The 22,391-nt window shown below is 36.9% G+C and overlaps 2 protein-coding genes across 2 annotated transcripts in view; one reads left to right on the top strand and one right to left on the bottom strand.

The window, feature by feature from the left end:
- The window catches only part of LOC306660550 (intraflagellar transport protein 88 homolog), a 160,384-nt gene that overhangs the window by 40,107 nt on the left and 97,886 nt on the right, over nucleotides 1-22,391 (top strand). Inside the window, 1 exon segment of the mRNA XM_079138889.1 lies at nucleotides 13,872-13,971. Coding sequence (XP_078995015.1) covers nucleotides 13,872-13,971 — 100 coding nt within the window.
- On the bottom strand, nucleotides 5,245-7,566 carry LOC306660087 (coiled-coil domain-containing protein 117-like). Its single transcript, XM_079138178.1, has one exon. It carries the CDS (start codon nucleotides 7,505-7,507, stop codon nucleotides 6,671-6,673), a length of 837 nt encoding a protein of 278 aa, XP_078994304.1. The 5' UTR covers nucleotides 7,508-7,566; the 3' UTR covers nucleotides 5,245-6,670.

The following is a 22,391-nucleotide window of genomic DNA, read 5'->3' on the forward strand; positions in this document are numbered from 1 at the left end:
TGAAATTATATGACCACATTTTAAGTTTGTCTTTCTTTCTCCTAAGCATTCCATGACTCCTCTGTAGTCTTATATTTCAACTTGAGAAAATATTATAATATCATTTTATATCAAATTATTTTATAATTTACTTCCTTCTCCAGTTATGAATTTCTATTAATTGGATTTTAGAAGTTCTTGTCACTTACTTCTCTGATAGTGTTTTCCATTTCTGTTTTTCTTTGCTTCTGGGAGACTCCCTTCACTTTCTCATTCAATTCTCCCATTTAATTATTTTATTTTTACTTCTTAAAAATTTTTTTTACATATTGCTCAATATTTCCAAGCACACTTTCTTTTTTCTGGTTGTTCCTTTGTTGTTGAGGAGTGTGAGGGGCAGTCTGTAGGCTTCATCACACATATGAATGGACTGATCAGTAATTCTGTAACAGAACTGTGGTCAGCCTGATCCCAGCCACTAGGGCTTTTGTGAGTTATTCCCTGAATGCACAACCCACCTCAAATCTGTGGGGGCAGTCAACACACTTCTGGGGAACCTTTCTTAGTGTAACTAACTTCCTTTTTTCTGCTTTACATGCCAACACACCTTTATCCTTTTTTTATTCTTCTAGAAATTGTATTTGCTCATGTCCCCTTCCTGCCATGATGATTGTTGTAGAGTTTCACCATTTTTATTTCTTTTCCTGTCATTTTAAATGAGAGTCCAGGGAGAAGTGAGAAATGAATGCCTGTGTCTACTCCCCTTTTGAGTCATGGCATTGCCAGTTGTTATTATGGTGGAGAGCTTTCTTCTAAATCTTTGCTCTTTCTGGATAAGCAGTTCCAATTCCTTTACCCATTTCAGATAGGATGTTTTTCTAGAGTGATTGGTTTTCTGCCTGACTGGTTGACTGTCCACCTAGTTTATAAATGAGTCCCTTAAAAATGTCTGTGTATCTGTATACAGAACTCTACATGCATTTTCACCAACTATGGTAAAAGGGAATAGCTAGATCCATTTTCGCACACACCAAATTTGATAGTCATCTGAGATCTCCTTGATTTGGGAACAACCACCTCACAATAAATTAATTCTGTTCTTTGTCATATCTTTATGCTGAATAGTAAACATTATTTGTTTTACAAAGTGTAAACTGAATCGTCTTAATATTTACAAGAGCATACGTATTTAATTTTTAAGCAGATATGTGTTTTAAATTACTAGATAGTGCTCTTTGTAGGCAACATCAGAGCTTCTGACTAAGGATAAAGAATACATGTAGAAAAACATTTCATAATATAATGATTGTAAGTGTTTTACATTCTCCTTGTCTGCTTTTTTCATCTAAATTGCAGAAGATTAAGGAATAAACATTTTAAGACACAAATAACATCTGTTTGATGTTTGAAGAACTTTTAAGATTTTAAATTAAACAAGCAAAAGATTTAAATTAAACCATCTGATTTCTATTCTGTTTAGATAATTATCAAATTACATTTTCAATAAGAAAAAAACAATATAGAATCTTCTATTTAATTCAGCCTATTTGGCAGTTCCATTTTTTATATTTTAAAATTATTCAATAAAAGAGAAGCAGTTTTGAAGTTCAAAGATTATTTTCTCTTTATTTTTTGACTTTTGGAAGTTGGTTTCCATTTTTTTTTTTTTAATTGTTTTTCAAGAACAGGTCTATGTTGCCCTGCCTGTCTCCAAACTCCTAGGCTTAAGCAATTCTGCTTCAACCTCACAATTAGATGGGACTATAGGTTTGCACCACCACATTGACCTAAATTTTTTATCATGTTAGTAATAGGGCTATTAAAAAACTGGTTGCTAATGTTTTACTAACTGTTGACTGTTTCCGCCTGTTGAAATATGCAGCTTTCAAAATCTGATTGATATTAATAAATTAATTTTAAAGCCAGAAATTTTATATGCATTTTCTAAAGTCAAGGCCATTAATTTAATTTTCTCTTTTTTTATTGTTTGTTCTATTTAATTATACATGACAGCAGAATGCATTTTGATTCATTGTGCACAAATGGAGTTCAATTTTTCATTTCTCTGGTTGTACACGATGTCGAGTCACATGATACGTGCAATCATATGTGTACATAGGGTAATGATGTTTATCTTATTCTACCATCTTTCCTTCCCCCACCTCTTCCCCTCCCCTCATTTCCCTCTACACAATCCAATGTTCCTCCATTCTTCCATTACACTTCCCACCTGTTATGTATCATCATCCACTTATCAGAGAAAATGTTTAGGCTTTGGTTTTTGAGGATTGGCTTATCTTACTTAGCATGATATTCTCCAGTTCCATCCATTTTCCTGCAAATGCTATAATTTTCTTCTTCTTTATGACTAATATTTCATTGCGTATATATATCACAGTTTATCCATTCATCTATTGAAGGGCATCTAGGTTGGTTCCATAATCTAGCTATTGTGAATTGAGTTGCTATAAATATTGATGTGGTTGGTCACTGTAGTATGCTGATTTTAAGTCCTTTGGGTATAGGCCAAGGAGTGGGATAGCTGGGTCAAATGGTGGTTCCATTCCAAGTTTTCAAGGAATCTCCATACTGTTTTCCAGAGTGACTACACCCATTTGCAAACCCACCTCACTTCCTCACCAACTCCTGATGTTGTTTGTATTCTTAATAATAGCCAGTCTAATTGGAGTGAGATGAAATCTTCGGGTAGTTTTGATTTGCATTTCTCTAATTACTAGAGATGTTGAACGTTTTTTCATACATTTGTTGATTGCTTATATATCTTCTGTGAAGTGTCTGCTCAGTTCCTTAGCCCATTTATTGATTGTGTTATTTGCATTTTTGGTGTTAAATTTTTTGAGTTCTTTATAAATTCTGGAGATTAGTGCTCTATCTGAAGTGTGTGTGGTAAAGATTTTCTCCCACTCTGTAGGTTTCTCCACATTATTGTTTCCTTTACTAAGAAAAAGTTTTTTAGTTTGAATCCAACCCATTTATTCATTCTTATTTTTATTTCTTGCACTTTGAGAGTCTTGTTAAGGAAATCGGTCCTAAGTTGATTTATTTAAGTTGTGTATGTCCTCCTCGTTCAGTATAGGTAATTCATATGTCTCTAGAAACTTGTTGATGTCTTCGAGGTTTTCTGTTTTGTTGGAGTATAGATTTTCAAAATAGCTTCTAATTATGTTTAGTATTTCACTCGTGTCTGTTGTGATATTTCCTTGTTCATTCCGAATTTTAGTAATTTGAGTTTTCTCCCTCTTTCTCTTTGTTAGTGTGGCTAAGGGTTTATCAATTTTGTTTATTTTTTCAAAGAACCAACTCTTTATTTTGTTAATTTTTTGTATTGTTTCTTTTGTTTCAATTTTGTTGATTTCGGCTCTGATTTTAACTATTTCCTGTCTTCTACTACTTTTGGTGTTGGTCTGCTCCTCTTTATCTAGGGCTTTGAGCTGTAGTGTTAAGTCGTTTATTTGTTGATTTCTACTTCTTTTGTTGAATGCGCCCCATGAAATAAATCTTCCTCTAAATACTGCTTTCATAGTGTCCCAGAGGTTTTGATATGATGTGTCTTTGTTCTCGTTTACCTCTAAGAATTTTTTATTTCCCTTCTGATATCTTCTGTTATTAATTCATCATATAATAGTGTACTATTTAATCTCCAAGTGTTGGAGAAGTTTGTTTTACATTCTGTCATTTATTTCTAATTTCAATCCATTATGATCTGATACAGTACAAGGTAGTATCTCTATCTTCTTGTATTTGCTAACAGTAGCTTTGTGGCATAAAACATGGTCTATTTTAGAGAAGGATCCATGTGCTGCTGAGAAGAAAGTGTATTCGCTCTTGGTTGGATGGTATATTCTATATAAGTCAATTAAGTTTAAATTGTTGATTGTGTTATTGAGATCTGTTGTTTCTTTATTCAATTTTTGTTTGGACGATCTATCCAGCGGTGAGAGAGGTGTGTTAAAATCGCCTAGTATTATTGTGTAGTGGTCTATTTGATTTCTGGAATTGAGAAGTATTTGTTTGATGTACATGGATGAGCCAATGTTCGAGGCATAGATATTTATGATTGTTATGTCTTGCTGATTTATGCTTCCCTTAAGCAGTATGAAATGTCCTTCTTTATCCCTTCTTACTAACTTTGGCTTGAAGTCCACATTATCTGAAATGAGGATGGATACTCCAGCTTTTTTGCTGTGTCCGTGTGCATGGTATGTTTTTTTTCCCATCCTTTCACCTTTAGTCTATGGGTATCTCTTTCTATGAGATGGGTCTCTTGCAGGCAGCATATTGTTGGATTTTTCTTTACAATCCAATCTGCCAGTCTATGTCTTTTGATTGATGAGTTCAGGCCATTAACATTCAGGGTTATTATTGTGATATGATTTGTATTCCCAGTCATTTGACTCATTTTTGGTTTTTTTTTTTTTTTTTTTTTTCATTAAAGCTCGCCTGCTTTATTTTTTCTCTTCACACATTAGTATCTTAAGCCAATGTTTGATCCATGCTGCAAAAACTGTACAAAATTAAAAGACCTGTTAATTCCTTAGGGAAACCTTAAGGCAAGCAAAAGCCTTATGTTTTAAAAGAAAAATAAAATGCATTAGGACAATGGAGACGGCTCAGATGAGTAAGCACCACAAGAATGATGAAGAAAATTTTTTGTACAAACATATGCAAGAAGATAAAGTTCAAAAAGAAGCATTAAACATCCATTTTCCTGCAGAAATAATTATGTCAGATAACCTGACTCAGAAACAAACTGTTTGGATTTTAATTAACAGAGTCTCAATTGTCCCCTGTGTCGCCCATTGTATCAGAGCCTTGTTTGAAGCTCTCCTTTCCTTCTCACGGTGCAGACCACTGACCAGAGGCCTCCCCAACAATTCCCACAGAAGATAATCTTGGTGTGTTCTGGATCTGTCTTTGGAAAGCTGCCATCCACCCTAACACCAGGACTAACTCCAAACCCCAGGAAGTCCTTTCATGTTTTTGAGTTGTACTAAAAACAAACTTTTTAGCACAGAAATTTCTTTAAGGCTACAAACTTTGCAAGTTGGTCCCATTAAACAATGACCTCAAGGCAGGAGTTTTTCAAACTGCATGAATCAAACACTTGCACATTTCAACAGAATACAGTTTACATTCATCTCTAAGTTTGAGATTAAGAAACTATTAGCTGGTTTCCAACTGATTTCAATACTGGTTTGAAGTCTGAATAATTTTACTGTGTAGACATTAAATATTTTGTTTAAATATTAAACATTAAATCTTTTCCTGACTATCCAGACAGAAATAGAGAAAGCAGAAACAACAGGCAAGAGAAGAAACAGTCTAACAGACTTGTGACTTCTACACCATCTGTAACAAGGGGAGGGATTTCAGTATGGGTTTCAAAAATGCCTGGAAGCTGGTTTCTATAAATTCACCTCTACTTGGCATAAACAAATTTTTTCTACAAAATGTATCTGATTCCTACAAAGAGGGAAGAAACCAGGAAAATAAAAAGAACGGGGATGGTCTCCTGTTGGGTGATGAAAGGGCCAGTACTACACTATTACACGCATTTAATAATTTATAGTGGATGTTCTGTAGCAGTAAATGAATTGTCATTTTACCTTGCACAGAGTTCTTGCCACACAGAAGAGCTCTTCCTGAGAAATTAAAAACTTTAATCCTGGCTATTCCAAAAGGACATCTTGAGCCCCTGGTTTAGGTACTCAAGAAGATAAAGATTTCCTGCCAGCAGGAAGCCATCCTCTATTAACTCTTAGGCTTACTGCACAACAGTTTAAGCACCAGACAAATTGGCTATTTCATAAATTTCAATGTCACTTGCCCATATATTGTTAATCATTCACTGTTTTTGAAATTAACATTTAAAAACTCAACTTGCTAATACTATCTTGCCTTTTTTTAAAACTATAGAGGTTATCAATGTTGGGTTCAGCTGACACTGTACTTCCTCAGGCTTAATTAAAGGATGCTTCTCTCATAAGCAATTTGCAGATGGGTTATCTCACATTCTTTTTAACTATCAAAGTTAATCAAGCTGTAAACACTGAACAACCTGGTTTATCAATTATGCAAGGGAGATCAAGGAGCAACATTAGAAGGGAAAACCTTTTCTTCATATTTTCATTGCATTTACCCGAGGCAGAGGGGAGCCACAATGCTGTTTATAGCCAGCTATGTTAGATTGACAACTAATATACACATTTCACAGCCTCTAAATTTCTTATGAAGAGGCTTAAGCTAATGCTTTCTTTCCTCCTCCTCCCCAATCACATATAGTCACCACTGTATACAGCTCAAATCCACAGGCTAGGCTGTGACTCCCCTTTTCAACTCAAGAATGTTCTCAAAGTGTATGAATGGCTTACAAAGTGACAAATGCCTTAAGTAACCCTTATACATACAGCTTCCCTACTTGCTTTTGAAGAGACTAACATTCTTTAATAAGCCTGCTAGGACACTGCTTTTCCCTTAAGACAAGCTTCCTTGGCAAAAAGTTGAAGTCAATAAATGGCTACCCAAAATGAGAGTCCCACCCCAAATCACAGGTGGAAATATTATTACACCCATTTCATAAAACTTTCAAGTCCCTATACTATGCAAGTAGGCTCATTACTAAACAAGGGAGCCTTCTAAAATTTGACAACTGTAGTGTAGAAACTGGTTTCTAGAGTTCCATCTCTTCTTCTGTGCTAGCAGCTGTTTCCAAACTATTGTAAAGAGGCATCCCTGTTAGCCGAGGTTCCAAGAACAGTTCAGTTCTCTGTGGGAAGGCAGTGCCAGCAGCTGCATGCTTAGTTTGGCTCTCTCCCGTGTAGTTCTTAGCATCAGATGATGGCTTTGGCTTATCAGAAAGGAGTTCAGGGAGAGGTTTCCAGAGCACAAGCTCCATGGAAGGACGGTTCATAGATTCAATCATCTTCTTCGTAAAGACTTCATCAAATTCTCTCTTCAAACCTGTTTTCATAGTGTCAGAAAGAACAAGACTGGGGAGATGGTTAACATTTCTGTCAGCCTCGACTTCTTCATCTTCATCAATTATTCTGTCCTCAATCTCCTGAAGTCTCCTTCGGGCAACTTCACACTGTGGTTCTCCAGATGTCTGATCCATTTCTTCAAAAACAGCATCCAACATTCCAGGTACAGAAAGGCCACTAGTGCATGGATTTACTCCATGACCCTCTACATCCTGATGTGTACAGAGTATCCAATTATTAGGACCAGCACAAAGATCTGCTTCAGTAAGTCGTTTCTTTCTTACTGGACACTCATCGTCCTCCGCCTCCCGCTTGTGCTTCTTTTTACAGTGAACGGAAACACCGTGTCCGCGCGCCGCGCTCCCGCCGGGGCAGCTTGGGGCGGCGCGGGGTCCCGGCCGCGGGGCCAGCTCGGAGCCGTAGGCTCCCGGCGCGAAGGCCCGGCCAGGGAAGGCCGGCGACGGCTGCAGGAAGTCCGAGCTGCCGCTCAAGGGGAGGCCGCTGAAGGGCCGGCCGAGTGCGGCCATGGTCGGAGAGACGAGGAAGCTGCGACCGCGGCCCCGGCCACCCGCGTCCCCAGGTCCGGCAGCTGCCGCCACTGCGACTGCCGAGAGACGCCCGCCTCCGAGCCCCTCATTTTTGGTTTTTTGACATGATTTTGTTTCTCCTTTATTTGGCTATTCCTTTAGGCTAGTTCCTCTCATTGCTGATTTGCATCGTTGTTTTTCATCTCTTCCTCATGGAATATTTTGCTGACAATGTTCTGTAATGCCGGCTTTCTTTTTGTAAATTGCTTTAGCTTTTGTTTATCATGGAAGGATTTTATTTCATCATCAAATCTGAAAGTAAGTTTTGCTGGGTATAAGATTCTTGGTTGGTATCGTTTTCTTTCAGGGCTTGGTAAATATTGTCCCAGGCCCTTCTAGCTTTTAGGGTCTTGATTGAAAAATCTGCTGATATTCTTATTGGTTTCCCCCTGAATGTACTTTGATTCCTTTCTCTCGTGGCCTTTAAAATTCTGTCTTTATTTTGTATGTTAGGTATTTTCATAATAATGTGCCTTGGTGTGGGTCTGTTGTAATTTTGTATATTTGGAGTCCTATAAGCCTCTTGTACTTGGTTTTCCATTTCATTCTTCAGATTTGGGAAATTTTCTGATATTATTTCATTGAATAGATTGTTCATTTCTTTGATTTGTTTCTCTAAGCCTTCTTCAATCCCAATAATTCTTAAATTTGGACTTTTCATGATATCCCATAACTCTTGTAGATTCTGTTCATGATTTCTTACCATCTTCTCTGTTTGGTCAACTTTGTTTTCAAGGTTAAATATTTTGTCTTCAATGTCTGAGGTTCTGTCTTCCAGGTGTTCTATCCTATTGGATATGCTTTCTATGGAGTTTTTAACTTGGTTTATTTTCTTCATTTCAAGGATTTCTATTTGGTTTTTTTCAGTATCTCTAACTCTTTATTGAAATGATCTCTTGCTTCCCGTATTTGCTCTTTTAACTCTTCATTGGTGCGATCATTTAATGCCTGCATTTGCTCTTTCATCTCATTATTTGCTTCCCTGATCATTTTAATTATGTACATTCTGAACTCCCTTTTTGACATATCTTCTGCTGTGCTGTCATTGGGTGTTATTGATATAGTATCTAGGTTTGTTTGGGACATTTTCTCCCCTTTTTTTCTCATATTGGTCAGATGTTAGTGGGACTCTGTGATATTGCAGATTTCCTCTATTTGCTTATAGTGTCCCTGTAGATTTCCAGTGTATCACCCCCAGCCTTCAGTAGCCTGAAGTCTTGGAGTAACTTGATTATGCAGTACTTCCGAAGAAAGCTGTCCCTAGCCCGCTACTGGTTCCAGGACTTGGAGCTGGCTCTGTGTGGAAAGGCTCTCACTGGGGGGCCTGCTCCGTGAAGCTGGCCGTGTGGGAGGAGCCCACCGCTGGAGTGCCCAGGGCTGCCTGGAGAAGACTCTAGCTGCCCTGCCCTACTCTAATAAGCAGCCTGAATCTGGTACTGCCGCCCGGGCTGAGCTTCACTGGGTGGGGGAGACTCACCCCGTGGTTCTATTTTAGTCTGAGTTTCTCAATGCCTCCCCTTCTTGAATCCTGGGTTTTGGAGTGACTGGAGATGCAGTCACCCTCTAGTCCATCATCTTGGATCGCCCCGTTGAAAAAGCCTGCGGGCCAGAGTGGGGCAGGGCCGCCTGGAGAGGTCTCTGGCTGCCCTGCCCTGGTCCCAGAGGCTGCTTGCGGGTCGGAGGTCTCCACTGGCTTGGGGACTTGTGGCTGGCTCTGTGTAGAAAGGCTCTCACTGGGTGGTCTGCTCCGAGAAGCTAGCCTAAAAAGGCACTTCCCGCCGGAGGGAGCCGGGCTGCTTGGGGAAGTCCCTGACTGCCCTGTCCTGGTCTCTGAAGCAGCATGTGGGTGGGCCGAAGCTCGCTGTGTGCTGGATCAGGGACTTGGAGCTGGTTGTGTGCAGAAGGGCTCTCACTGGGGGGCCTGCTCCGAGAAGCTGGAGTATCTGGCCCTGTGGGAGGAGCCCACTGCCGGAGTGCTCAGGGCTGCCTGGAGGAGACTCTAGCTGCCCTGCTCTGCTCTAATAAGCCGCCGGAATCTGGGCCTGCTGCCCGGGCCAAGCTTCACTAGGTGGGGGAGACTCACCCTGTGGTTCTATTTTAGTCCGAGTCTCTCAGTGCCTCCCCTTCTTGAATCCTGGGTTTTGGAGCGACTGGAGATGCAGTCACCCTCTAGTCCGCCATCTTGGATCGCCTGTTATTGGTATTCTTGATCGTTGCCATTCTGAATAGAGTGAGATGAAATCTCAATGTAGTTTTAATTTGCATTTCTCTAATTGCTAGAGATACTGAATTTTTTTATATATTTATTGATCAATACTATTTCTTCTTTTTGAGAAGTGTCTGTTTAGTTGCTTTGGTTTTTGTATTCTTTACATATATTAACAATAACAAAGCAATCTAAATGCTATGTTATACTAACATAACCAGTTATGCTAAAGCTATGAGATTATATAGTAGGAGTTCCCAGTATAGAGTGGTGTCATAGAAGCCTTCCAAGATTAAATGATACTTGGATTGAGACCTGAAGAATTAGTAAGGATAAAAGCAGCACAGAGGAAAGATATTCTAAGTAGAGGAAAGATGAAAGATCCAGAAAATATATGTTCCTGAAAATAATTCAGCTCTCAGTGTCTAAGGCATTGTATGCACAAGAACAGTAGGAGTTAAGATTATTTTTAGAAAAACTGAGAAAAAGGTGACTCAAATAATTTTCCATAGGGCTTATTCTCTTATAGAACCCCCATTAGTGAAAGTAGGGATAAGAGCATAATGAGTGTTTACTTTTGAGGCATTTGATTTGTTGGTGGTTCTTTTGCAGTTGAACCACTCTTCTCCTTAGTATGATACCATCCCCTTCTGGTTGTTATGCTTCTGATTATGTCTCATCAGACTACTTCAGACATTCTTCCTCTTCTGGCCACATAGAAGTTTTGTTCCTCTGACTCCATCAACCTTCTCACTTCTCACTCTTCTCTACTTTCTCCAGATAGCCTGGTCCATACCTGTGAAATTTATTACATCACTGTATTTATTATTATATATATACACAGTCTCTGCCCCTAGTTCCTGACTCAGAGCACTAAAACCCTTGTAACTTCCTGAGCAATACTCCTGAATGATAGTAACAGCTTTGTTACAAGATTTGGTCTTAGTTCCTGACACTAAATCTTCTAAAATCCTTGAAATCACTAGCATGTGATTGGGGTTTTGTTTATTTGTTTGTTTGTTTGTTTGTTTCCTGTGTTAATGAGATGACTAATATCTGAAAACCCTACAGAGCCTCAGGATAGGGGCTAGTTTCCAGAGAACCAAGTGATTTAAGGGTTGGAACTTTCCTCCCCACCTCTATTAAAAGAGGTTGGAGATTACCTTAATCACTAATAGCCAGTGATTTAATAAATTGTGTCTGTGTAATGGGATCTCTATAAAACTCATGACTGAGAGGGTTTAGAAAACTTCTGGGTTGGTGAATACATCTACATTCTGCGAGGGTGACAAACTCCAAAAACCTCCAAATAGAAGCTCCTGCCCTAAGAACACTTTTAGACCTTGACCTATGCATCTCTTGTTCTCACTCTTTATCTGTATCTTTTATATTTTTTGTAATAAACTGGTAATAGTTAAGTTCTTTGAACCATTGTAACAAATCAGTGAATTTGAGAAGGGTCATGGGAACCTCTAGTTTGTAGGCAGGTTAGAGTATGAGTAACCTGGGAACTTGCTGCTTGTGATTGGTATCTGAAGTGAAGCCCAATCTTGTGGAACTGAGCCCTTAAATGAAATTAGTTAAATTAGTGGCAGAATTGGATTAAATTACAAGACACTCAGTTGATATTTTTGGAGAATTGAAGAATTGATTGGTGTGGGGGACATCTCCACACATTTGGTATCAGAAGTGTAAGTAGAACAATGGTTTTTATTTTAACACCCATGTCTCTAACTGGTCCCTTATATGTTGCCAAATCCCAGATATTTATTTTAGAATACTGTATTATATTATAGGCTTACACATCTGACAATTGGACCTGTCCTCTTTAATGTTCTTTATGTACTGTAAATTCATAATTTTCAATCCTGTGCACCTCTTCACAGGATTGTACCCGAAACCTGGTCTCATCATATATTGTGCAAATGGTGTCACCAGTTGAACAACTGCATAACACAAAAATCTAGACTGTCACTTTAGATTCCTCTGTGTCCTCTGTCTTACCTCTTATATCTGATCAACTACTTCTCATAATATCTCCTTAACATCTCTCAAAATGACCTCCTTTTTATTTTTATATACTATATTAGTTCAAAATTTCATTACTTTTCATGGGTCATGGCCTACCCTACTATATTGTCTGTCTCCTAGCTGCTCCCTATGGTTCCTACTGAAGTGATTTTTCTAGAATTTATACTATTACGTGCTTATAACCCTCAATGGTTCCCTGGGACTTTGAGGGTATGGTACATATTCCTTAGCTTACCATACAGATTTTATATTATATGGCATCTGCCTATTTCTTAGACTTTATTTTTCCACTTTTTCGTAAGCATCCTGTCTAATCCAGGTACGGTGATTGAATGTACTTAAGTAGTTTCAGTTTTCCTAATCTTCACATCTTACAGACTTGCTATTCCTTCTTCTTGGAATGTCTTTCTTTCTCCTTAAATCAGTCCATACTTGTCCTTCAAACTGAGCTCAAATATCTCTGGAATATCTTTTCCCAGGCTGTTGTAGAGTTTTATCCCTGCATTCTTGGATTTCTTTATAATAGCTCCAACACAGAACTTGCTTTCTTGATCTGCTTTACCCTTACTGGTAAGAACCTTATTTTATTTATCCTTGTAGTCCTGTACTAAACATAATCTCTGACACATAGTAGGCATTCAATAATTACTTGCTGAATGCATTACTTAATCACTGGTTTCCAAGTTATTCTCTCAGAATCCTGGAAACTTCATTAGCCATATCCCCAGGTTACTTTGCTGGGGCAGGGTTGGGGACCTAGGATCATTCAGAGAGATACAGAACAGGCAGGTGTCAAGTCCTCCCTCTCCACTTCAAGCAGAGAGGCACCTTTGTATATCAGCTTTCTTGAAAGGGATTCTTTGCTTTAAATGAATTACTGGGCTAGGCTAGTGAACCAGACCCTTAGTAAAAAATATTATTTTACCTTGTTTAGTGAAATTTGTTTAATGAAATAATCCTTGCCCTCATTACATGATATTTTTCCTATTCTACTTTTTAATTGACAAGTAAAAATTCTATATTTAAGAACACACAACATGTTTTGATAACACATATACATTTTAGAATGGTTAAATCAAGCTACTTAATGTATGCATGACCTTGTATACTTGTGTGTGTATTAAGAACACTTAAAATCTCCACAATTTTCAGCTATAAAAGGTGTATTGTTAATGAGTCACCATGATGTACACTAGATCTCTTGGACATATTCCCCCTTCTAATTGAAATTTTGTGTCCTATGACCAATATCTCCTCAACACCTCCTGCCCACCACTTATTTTGTTTTTAAAAATAAGGTCATGACCCTCTAAGTTGATTTCAAGACCTCAGTTTGAAAAGCAGCCTTGGGAAATTGGGTTTTGGTATTAACAAAAATTAGGATCAACTTCTTTTTGACCTGTGTGATCTCACATATTTCATTTTTTTTCCCTACCTATGAAATGGAGATGATCTTTTTTCACAGTTGTTGTGGGGATTAAATGTGATAATGCTTCTAAAGGAATTAGCACAGTGCCTGATATATAATAAACAGTAAATGCTCTGTACTTTAGAAAATAGTTTTATTCCCCAAATAGGTCTATTCAGGCTAAGACTCAAATATTAAATATATTCTACAAATTTTTCAGAATTTTTATTATGATAACATTTAAGAGGGAAAAATGCAGAAACTGACTTCTTACAAATTGAAAAATTGCTATATAGTAGTTAATTTTAAAAGAGAATATAGCTATCAACCCAATTTTTATTTAAAATGCCATAAATAATTAGAAGTGACAACAGGCTAATGAGACATTAATTAGTTTAGAACCACAGACTTCAGTAACTCAAAGCCTCTGTTGGAGGAAATAAACTTTTAACTTTACAGAGCACTAGGGACACTTTAAACATTCTTTTTGGCTGGGCATAGCTCAGTGGTAGAGTGCTTGCCTGGCATGTGCAAGGCCCAGGCTTCTATACTCTGCACTGCCAAAAAAAGCTTTGAAAAGTCACATTTAGGAAAACCAACAGTATAAAAATACTAAAATGAAATCAAGTAACTGTTTTTATGTTTTGCCTTTTTTATAGGTGTGTGGAAGTAGTGAAAGCTTCCCAATATGTAGAGCTAGCCAATGATCTGGAAATAAACAAGGCAATTACATACTTGAGACAGAAAGACTTCAACCAAGTAAGTTTGAAAAACAGTTTTCGGTGGAATTTCATATGTTAATTGGTCAAAGCAATAAAAACAGGGAAACTCCTTCCTAGAATAAAGTTACTTGTGATTATTCTAAAGTTTAGTAAATTTATATTTCTGTAATTTCCAATAATATAATTTTAAATTTTCTTTAATTTTTATTTTAAAGTGTAAATATTTTCCTTATCTGGTTGTTAAATTGCCAAACCACATTCTAGTCCAGAGAGTAATTTTCCCTTGAAGTTTTCAGAGTTCCCCAAAGTAGTAAGACTTTCAGAATTGGAGATTATGTTCAATGAGGAAAGAAGGCTGAGAATGCAAATAGCAGCCCAAATGCACTTTTCGTCCTGTCTTGCTGTCTTTTCCAGAGAAGTTCTTGTCACCCGTTTAAATGGTTGACTTACTAATTTACTCTGCACTGGAAATGAAAGGGTTCCACTGCTAGACATGGGGTTATAACCTGTGGATCTCATTGGCACTACTGCTGCTACCTTGCTGCTGTTTGTGCTTCCCCTTTGGTGGTCTCTCAAAGGGACCATAACTGAGATAAAACCAGAAGGCTTAAATAGCCTTAACAAAAACAAAGGATACCAGAAGAGAGTAGGCAGAATGAAACTTGATTTCCTAGTTTGTAAAACCAGTTGTTAATGTCATATGTACCTGCAGCTAGAAAACTCAACTCCTCCAGATTAGACAAAGAGAGCACAGACCAGAGAAAGCCATAGCATCTTCTCCACATCCTCTCCAATCTGTACTTTCAGTTTTTCTTCTTAGGACCTTCCTCTTATCTGTGAGACAACAGATAAGATTCCCATCACTCTCTAGGGAATGGGAAGAAACCATCATCTATTCAGAAATGAGAGTAGAATAAAATAACCCCAACATTTGTATAGTAATTATATGATTAAAATAGTGCAGTACCATGAGATGATTCTATTGTATATGTTCATTTACTATATTTAATTATTTTAGCATTTATAAAGCATTAAATACTTTTTATGAATGTGAAGTGTACTGTTATAGATGAGAAAAAGGAGAAAACCATACTTTTGTCAGTTTTCTCTTGATTTTTTTTAAAAATATTCTTTTTAGAAAGGGTTAACAATGCATTACCATAGTTTATGTTTTAAAACTATGTCTCCCAAGAAATATATTCTCTAATTTTTTCACATTCAAGTTCATTTAATCCAGATCTTAATGTCAGCTTCTTTTCTTACTGTTCTCATTTAAAGTATCTTTTGTGCCATTTGCATGTTCAAGTTTTTAACATCAATTTGTTTACCTATATTTTCTTAAATGCCACTTCTGTTTTCTTTTCAACATTGCTGGTTTCTCTTCGTGTTTCTTTTATTTGTATATTGTAAGTATGATGAGGTGTGTATAGTATAATCTTAATTTAAAGGGAACACTATCAGGTTAAAAAGAATTAAGTTGATACTACCTTGTTTATAATTCTGAGTAAAAGAAAAGAATTTATACCTTCTAAAAGGGTATAATTCTGAAATTATTCCTAAATTTTTTTTATAACAAAAGATGCTTAAATCAGTATAATCCTTTGAGGTAATGGTAATATTTGTAGCCAACTTTGTAATAGAAAAAAAAAACCAAAACACCACCCAAATAGTAAATTTTGTGATCGAAATATGCTGCTGATCTGAAGGCCACCAGAGTCAGACTCAGTGGAAGGCTGAAGCCAGGAGCTAGAGGCAGCAACAGGAAAGAAAATGGAAATGGAACTAATTTCCTAATCTTTTTTTTTTTGGGGGGGGGATAAAAATAAAATTAGTGATGTTTATTTTCTTTGTCTTGCCATTTCACAACTCATTTTAACTAAATTTAATTTTGATATTCAGTGTACTTTTATCAGTTTCATTTATAAATAATTTATGACATTTTACTTTTAAAAACAAATATTGGGTATGTTTTTATGGACATGTAAAGAACAATTATGAAAATAGGTTATTTCAGAAATGAAACTCTGAGCCAGAAAAATACCTGAGAGTGTTCCTTTTACTAGAATAATTAATAGTATAACCTTTTCAGAATATTTTATAGTTTAGAAACAAAGTATAAAATATATTCTTACTATGTCAAATGTTTTTAAGCAGATGTTTATATTCTAAATACTTTAGTTAATTCTTAAGAAATAACTTTGTGTGACTTTTTATATGTTACTCAATTTTGGGAGAAACTAGTTTTTGTTTGTTTGTTGTTTTTTTTTTTTTTTCTAGTTTTTGTTTTAAATGTACCTTGAAGTATATTATTGAACTACAAAGAAGTAAATATTTTAAAAAATTTAAATTTAACACATTTCCTTGACTATAAAACAAATGACTGCTTCTAAAAGGAATGATATAAATTACTATAGCATTCCTTTTTTAAAAATTAGTACTGTTACTTGTTAATTTTCTTTTTGTATTCCATTTTATGGATGTCATAAATTCTAGAGAACAGCTTTCTTTTCCTCTGCACTTTACCTCAAAAAACTTAATGAATATATGACTATACCTATTTAAGTGCCTTATATTTTGAAATAACATGTTTATTGTGACACAATGTAAAAGTGAAGATTAAAACATTGCAAATCTTATTCAAAGTGAATTGTGGCTTACATAACTTAGAGATTTAAAACAGCAGTGACTTTCACATTAATAGCTGTAGAGGTTATGTAAAGAATCCATGAGATGGTTTGTACAGGATGATCAATAGTAGCAACAATAATTTTTGAAGTGAGTTTTAGCAATTTCTTGACAGTTTTATAAAATTCTTTTTTTTTTTTTTTAATTCTTTTTAAAAAATAAGTGAGGAAAAAAAATTCCAAGAGTGAGGATATGATGTTTGGATTTTTCTTTTCCACTGTTTACTTTGTGGAATTATAAACAACTGGCCTAGAAATTCTAACAGTTTTCTTTAAAGTCATCATACACCCTTTAAAGTAATAACAATTTACTCATATTATAACCAAAATATATGAAATCTAATATTTTTAAATTGTCTACTCTTCACAAAATTGAGTTGACACGCTGACTGGTACTTCATCAGAGTTATGTCAGTTGAGTCAGTCACTATATAGCACACATCTCAGAATTTGTCAGACACTTGGAATAGCTATAGCTGAGACCATTGTAAAATCAAAAGCAGGATTTTTGCTTGAACATGACTATTTACCAGGGATAGGAGTTACCAAGAGCATTTTCTATTTGGTAAATGTACTTTAAAAGAAGAAAGAAAAGATAACTCATTGCCTTTTGCTAACTTTTTTGTTATTTCTGATATTCTGTAGTAATTTCTGTGTTGAATACTCATTCAACCTTCATGTAAGGTGCCTGCCATTCCACATATTTTATTTGGTTAATGTTATCTCAGATTTTCCAGTTGGTTAAAAATGTACTTTAATTTCTTATGATTTGAAAATGTAATTATATTTGGATCTACTTCAGATCATTTTTATTATGTTCTCAGAATTATTTTCTATTACTGATTTTAGAAAATTCTCAGCCATTCACCTTTCTTTCCCTTTTGGAACTTCAGTTACATTTCTAATAAACATTTTCACTGTGTTCTCATAGGTCTCTTTTTTGTTCTTTTCTAAGAACCTTTTTTTTTTTTCCTGAACATTTTCTGAAATTTTGACCTTAAAGTCCTAGTTGTCTCTGTAATCCTCCAGTGTCTTCAAAAATTACTTTCAGTATTTTATATAACTGTTTTCATTGTTCTCTCTGAAAGTCTGGTCTTTTAAGGAAGACTAGTCTGTAATAATCAGAAGAAAAAGAATCTCAGAATATTTCATAAAGAGCAAATGTGATTATGTTTATTAGGTTACACCTTACAAGTTGTCATTCCCACCCCATGATGCAGGATGAACCCTAAACTGCTTTGCATGACTCACAAGACTTCAGTATTCACTAGTAACCTTGCTTTATCTCAGTCTTCTCTTTAGTTATATGTAATCTGCTATTAAACCCATCTATATATTCTTAATTATTATATTTTTAGCTTCAGAATTTCTATTTTATTATTTTTTATAAAATCTAACTCTCAAATGAAATTTCCATCTTGTCATCTGTTTTCTTGAGCATATTAACCCACCCTTTTGTACTCTTCACTGGTCTTAACACTCCATACTGATCTTTTCCCCACCATAAGCTTGAGTACTGTCATTTACAATGGTAGTAACTTCAGATATTCCATTTCTAGGCAGTAGATACCTTAAAAATGTTTGAGAAAAAGGACAGTAGAGTGAAAAGTGCAGCTGCAACCAATCTCTCATTCCTGTATTATCTGGTAAGTTTTGTTTCTTAATTAAGAGTTGGTCATGTGGTATTTTTATATTGCTGAATATCTACCTAAGGATCATGCCTAATGAGAGGCCCCCAAAGAAGAGTCGGGGAGAATATTAAGTGGAATAATATTGAGGTGTATAGAAGATCTAATCATGCAGGTGCTGGGCTTGGGTGTTTGTAGGCATGAGTGAGAAGACCATCTCTAAAGGAGATGGGAGGGAGAAAAATTGCGATAGTGAACAAAACATCATAAAATTATGGAACATATAGCTAAGAGGTGAGATAGAGATGCATTTCCTGTTAGTGATGAAGAAAGTGATAGGTTAAGTGATTTTAAATAAAATTACAGAGGAGTGCCATCTACAGTGAGTGTTCTTTGAAGGCCTACTGAGTGCCAATCATTGGGAATGATTGTTTCTTTATTTGTAATGATTGTTTCTTAAATTGGGAATGATTCTTTTTAAATTTTGAACAAAGAAGGTAGGTAGGTAGATGAGGAAGGAAGGTTCAAAGTAGAGAACAATAAATTAATGTTGGTAATAAGTGCTTCACATTCAAAAAGACAAATAACATTTTACTTTAGGACTTTGAGGAAAGATTTCAAAGAAAAGTTGATCCAACAAGGTCCAAATACAGCATAGAGGCAAGAAAGTGGTAGGAAGGAAGGTGTGCAGAACAGTGATGGTGTTTTATTAAATTACATTCCAGTTCTCTTACAGCTTCTTTTTTGTGCACCACTGAGAATCACTGTTGTGCTGACCTGCTCTTATTAGTGGAAAGGTACTACATCCCTTATATGTGCTAAGGTGAAGAAAGAGATCAAAACCACCAGTTAAAAAAAGGACTCGAATATATTAAAACTGTTGGCAGGAGAGTATTGCTGGTTGTATGTCCAGAGGGTGCTAATTAGGGGGTAAAGAAGTTTGTTTTTGAATATATTTAAAATTTGTTTTATAGTAATGGTGATACATCTGAAGAGAAATGTCCAGGAGGCATATGAACTGATTTCAGAATGGAAATCAGGCTTGGAGATGAAATTCAGTGGTCATCTCTATAGGGGTGAAAGCTTGGCTGGGGAGATAGCTCAGTTGGTAGAGTGCTTGCCTTGCAAGCACAAGGCCCTGGGTTTGATCCCCAGCACTGCAAAAAAGAAAAAAAAAAAATGCAGGTTTCTTAGAGGTGAAAGCTTAGAACTGAGAACTATGGGGTATATAAACACTGAGGAGGCAAGAGTAAGATTCAGATTGAGAAGATAGGGAAAGAACCAAGATAGCATGATGTCTTTGAAGTAAAGGATGGCACAAAGAGGAAGTATGCAGCATTGATTCACCAGAGGGGTAACTCAAGGAAATGAAAACTTTGAATAGACCCCTGGTGCTATTTAGAACAGAAGACTTAAGATACAAAATAGAGATTCACTTGGCAGAACTTTTCAGATCTGTATGAGGGATAGGGTAGGAGAGTTAGGGGTGGGAACTGGGATCTGGAGGGAGCAAGCAGGATTGAGCAGAAGGACAAGTTGGGTTATAATGCAATCTCCAAAATCCTTGCCAGTCTTGGAGTGTACTCTGAAGCTGAGGGACTGGGTCTTTGTACCCCTGCATCAACCAGTCATTGAATGTAGCCTCCCCACCAAGAAGTAAACCAAATGACTGTCTTTCTCTGCAGCCCAGGGTAATTTCCAGAGAGGACTGCCAGCTCTGGCTGGAAGCCAGCAACATTATCAGCACGTTTTTGGGCAGGGGTGGGAGACAGGTACTGGAGATTGAACTCAGGGGCACTCGACGACTAAGCCACATCCCCAGCCCTTTTTTGTATTTTATTTAGAGACAGGGTCTCCCTGAGTTGCTTAGTGCCTAACTTTTGCTGACGCTGACTTTGAACTCGCAATCCTCCTGCCTCAGCCTCCCAAGCTGCTGGGATCGCAGGTGTGTGCTACCACTCCTGGATTATTACCAGCACTTTTAAAGGAAGATCTAGAGGGTAAAGTGTAGTATCTAGTACATCCACTAAATTTTGAGTTTAGAAAGGCATTAATGAATTTTGTGAAAATAGTTTAATTGGTAACCAGATCTTCATCAAGTTTGATAAATGTCCTGGGGAAAACCAACAGCAATTTTTAAAGAAGGAAGGAAGTGAATTGTCAAATCTGCAGAGCTGTTGGAGCATCTGTTGTACCTGATTCTGAGGAAAGTGGTTATAACCAAAAATGTTATAACACTGCCAGGCCTGGTGGCACACACCTGTGATCCCAGCAACTCAGGAGACTTGAGGCAGAAGGATCACAAGTTTGAGGCCAACCTAGACAACTTAGCAAGATTCCATCTCAAAAAAAATTTTTTTTAAAGGCTGGGGAGAATATCCCTGGGTTCAATCCCCAGTGCTACACACATCACAAAAAATAGTCATGACACAAAGTGATGAGTCTGTCATGTAGTAGTATACAATATATAATTGAAAGTATATTGTTGTTATCTAACATATAGTACCAGTTTTCTTTTGCTGTGTAAAGAACTGCCCCCCCCCCCAAACTTAGTGGCTTAAAATGACCATGTATTTACTCACCTTCTACCTCTTGAACTAGATTTACCTGGGCGTTTCTTCTGCTGGTCTTATATGCGGTTACTCATTTCATTCCCATCATCTAAGGTTTCACTAAGGCTGGATGGTCCAAATACCTATCTTCATGTCTAACACTTGTTTGACCAGGACATTGCAGCAGAAGAATCCCAGGCTTCTTATGTAGCACTGGGTTCCATGAGAGTGAACCCCAGTGCGCAGGTATATATTAGGCTCCTGCATACATTGAGTTTATAACTGTTTTATTAGGCAGATCAACTATGGGGTAGAACCATACTAGAGCATGACTTCTGGGAGGTGTGATCCATTGGGGACCATTGTTGTAACAGTCTTCCACTACCTGCACTCATCTTTTCATAAACCTATATGTGCTTCCCTCTTCCAAGACTCATCAACGTCTCATCCAGTCACCATATCAGGCACAAAGGCCAGGATCTGCATCAGGTCTGGGTAGATGCAACTTTCTCAGGCACAGTTCCTCTTCCCTGTGAAATATCTTGATCCAATATCTTCCCCTTTATATTTAACATAATACAAGGTGAGATAAGAGTAGGATTACTGTAACAGATGCTCATGTTCAAAAAGGAGAGGAATGGGGCACATGGCAGTCACTGGTCCTTAATAATTCTAAAACCCAGCTAAGCACATGTGATCAGCATTTCATAGAGAAAAGAAGGACTATTCCTTAATTAGGACCCAGCTATCCCAGACTAGGGAATGGTTCCCTAGTCTCTTGTCCACTGTGGCTCAGTGGCTCTGTCCTCTGGGAGCATCCTCCCTTTACAGAAGAAATAGCCTGTATTTCAGCTGGTGAACTTTCTCAACCCTGCTTTCCATCCAGAGAAATTTGGGGCCCATAGGCCTACCTTCATTTTGTACTGGATCTGTCCTTTTACTTCAAGTTAGCAACATTTTTGTCAGTCGACTCCCTTAAAAACTTGGAGGGTTTTCTGTAAGTCTCATTGGAGTTTAATTTCATGACCTAAAAGCCACATTCATAATTCCTTTCAAGACAAAACCCTTTTTTCTTAAGTGTAAAAGCTATGGAATAGAGCCCTGAGGTCTTAGAAGCCTTTTTCTTTTTTCTTTTTTCTTTTTTTCCTAAGAAAGTCTACAGGCAGTACCCTAAATCTTTCTGAGTTCTTTATGGAAGGTGTTACAACCTTGCTCTTGAATTGATCCTACCCTACATCTATTTCCTATGGTGAGAATTTTTTGCCACCAAGAGAGACGTGAAATAATTTTATGTTTCAACTCAGAAAGTCTTGCTGCTTCTGTATTTCTTCTAAATTCTGCCTGCAGACTGAATAGTTCTGTCTTTAGCTTGCCTCTTTCTTCCTCTGCCTTGTCATCCCCAGTTAAAAACAGGTTCATTGGCAATTTCAACATCCTGCCTAGAAATCTCCAATATGTGCCAGTTTCGTCAGTTATTTCACAACTGTAAACATGAATTGCCCTTTACACAACCTCTGATAACAGTTTCTGACTTTCTAGGTTCTAGTTCATTTCTCTCTCCATTCCCCTACAACAGCCTTTCACATCTTTTCT

Source organism: Sciurus vulgaris, assembly GCF_902686455.1.
Source record: "Sciurus vulgaris genome assembly, chromosome: 4".
Lineage (NCBI taxonomy): Eukaryota > Metazoa > Chordata > Mammalia > Rodentia > Sciuridae > Sciurus > Sciurus vulgaris.